At 38.4% G+C, this 2,214-nt stretch overlaps 1 protein-coding gene across 1 annotated transcript; it reads right to left on the minus strand.

Annotated features, from left to right (window-relative positions):
- Nucleotides 1–1,130: 1,130 nt before the first annotated feature.
- Nucleotides 1,131–1,932, minus strand: LOC122061969 (17.8 kDa class I heat shock protein-like). Its single transcript, XM_042625569.1, has one exon. The coding sequence runs from the start codon at nucleotides 1,805–1,807 to the stop codon at nucleotides 1,328–1,330; it is 480 nt and encodes a 159-aa protein (XP_042481503.1). The 5' UTR covers nucleotides 1,808–1,932; the 3' UTR covers nucleotides 1,131–1,327.
- Between the last annotated feature and the right edge of the window lie 282 nt (nucleotides 1,933–2,214).

Consider the following 2,214-nt stretch of genomic DNA (forward strand, 5'->3'; position numbering starts at 1 on the left):
ACACTAACATTTTGTGAAATATTTGGATGAGTGTATACCATAGCATGCATGATGCTCTCAACTGCACCCAAATAATGAACATAAGGCATGTGTTCCTCCTCACTACACCGTGGTGACATGGCTATACTGGAATTCTAAAATATGTTGTTACTGAAGTACTCACCGGATTTGAGCTATGCATCCTAAAGCATTCAAGCACTTTGTCAACTTGCTTCTCTTTATGATAAGAAGAGCTTTCTTGTGTTGCAAAAGATGCATTAAAGGTGCAATTGATGCTACTGTAAGTATGTGTGTGATGTTCTGTTGCAAGGTAGATTTTAGATCACTATGCACGGATCTTCTCCTTCTACAACATTGGAAGAAATAGAAGACCACTGGGGTTTTGTATGGTTTAAAGATTGCGGATGCTAAGGGTTGAACCATCTCTGAAGTCTAGTTCTCTTCTAAGGAATTACTTTAGCTTCTTCCGACACCTTCTAATAGTACTTGGACTTATTATAGTATTGAAATAATATTTGGACTTATTATAGTATTGGGTTATTTTGGGATCTTTATGCTAAGTATGGGCATATTAAGTTTTTATGTAAATGTACGGCTTCCAATGCCGCTTTACTGTACTTACAGAACTTGGGTACTCTGTATAGGGTAGACATTGGTCATCCTTCTATGTAACTTTTTGTTTGTCCTTAACTAACTAACTAACCGAGAAAAAAAAAAAAAAACACTAAACCAAACTAAAACTGTAATGCGCGAAGCCCACTCTCACCACGAGAGATGTTATCTTCCACTTTTTACCCATAAAAAAAAAAAAAGAAGGGTAAATAAATATATAAAAAGTGTTCTGTTATTATGATATTTTAAGACGATTTTCAATCAATCAACAAATTTTTATTGACCGATGATAGGCCATTTAGCCGTTTTGGCATAAAACTTCACCATGCTTTTCAATTGGTCAACAAATTGTTATGATCTCCATCCTCCATCTTACCCACCTAATGTTCGTCTGTTGAAGAATGTACAAAATTGTTTTGATACAACTAGTTGAATATTAATCTGATCAACACAATGTTCATGCAATATGGTTAACAAAAATAAACTTTTTCTTATTTCAGCGAAGGAAAACATTAAAAGACAACTGAAAATGGAATTTTTCAATGATATCAAATTTATCAGAACTTTTGTATTTCTGTATTAAACATTCTCTCCACAAAGCAGAAACTCGAAGTTACAACAAGAAACTCTCCAAAAATCATTGTTAGATATCTCTTCATATATTAGTTTATAAATCCAATAATTAATCACATCAGGGTGTGTAACAGGATACCTTCTAGCCAGAGATCTCAATGGCCTTGACATCTGGCTTCTTCACTTCTTCCTTGGGCACCGTGACAGTGAGGACACCATTGTCCATGGTAGCCTTCACCTGATCTATCTTGGCATTCTCAGGCAACCTGAACCTGCGCAGGAATTTGCCACTGCTACGCTCAGCCCGGTGCCACTGATCACTCTTCTCTTCCTGCTCTTTGCTTCTCTCTCCACTGATCTGGAGGACTCCGCCTTCTTCAACCTCGACCTTCACTTCTTCCTTGTTGAGCCCAGGAAGATCAGCTTTGAAGATATGGGCTTGTGGGGTCTCCTTCCAATCGATACGTGCATTGACAAATGCAGCTGTTTCATTGGAGAATTGGGTGCGAGGAATAGATAGGGAGGTTGAGAATGGGAAGTCGTTGAATGGATCCCAGATATCCATTGAGAATGGATGGGAAATGGTTCGTCGGCCACCAAAGAAGCTTGGAATAAGCGACATTGCTACTGATTTAGGCTTTGTTTAGGATCGACACTAATTGCGGAGAACTCTTCTCGTACAGATAGCTTGATTAATGCTTAGTGTAAAACTTCCTGAACGTTGTGGAGGAAGGATGTCAGTCCTGTATTTATAGAACAGGGGAGGGAGGATTCCAGTACTTTCCGGGTTTTTCTTCACTTGGGGTTAAGTTACCTAAGATTTTTTGAAAAAGGAGATGACGGAGAATCTGGTTGTTTTCTTGATTTTCCTTTCTTGGATTGTTCGTGAACATTCTAACACTTTCTCAGACTTTCTCAGCAGCCATTTGAAGAAAATGACAATCTGGGCCCAGACTGTGGGTTTTAAATGGGTTAATGTAGGAGCCCAAACCACCCAAATACTTATCCATCACTGATTCACTGGATAAC

Source organism: Macadamia integrifolia, chromosome 14 (assembly GCF_013358625.1).
Source record: "Macadamia integrifolia cultivar HAES 741 chromosome 14, SCU_Mint_v3, whole genome shotgun sequence".
Classification (NCBI taxonomy): domain Eukaryota; kingdom Viridiplantae; phylum Streptophyta; class Magnoliopsida; order Proteales; family Proteaceae; genus Macadamia; species Macadamia integrifolia.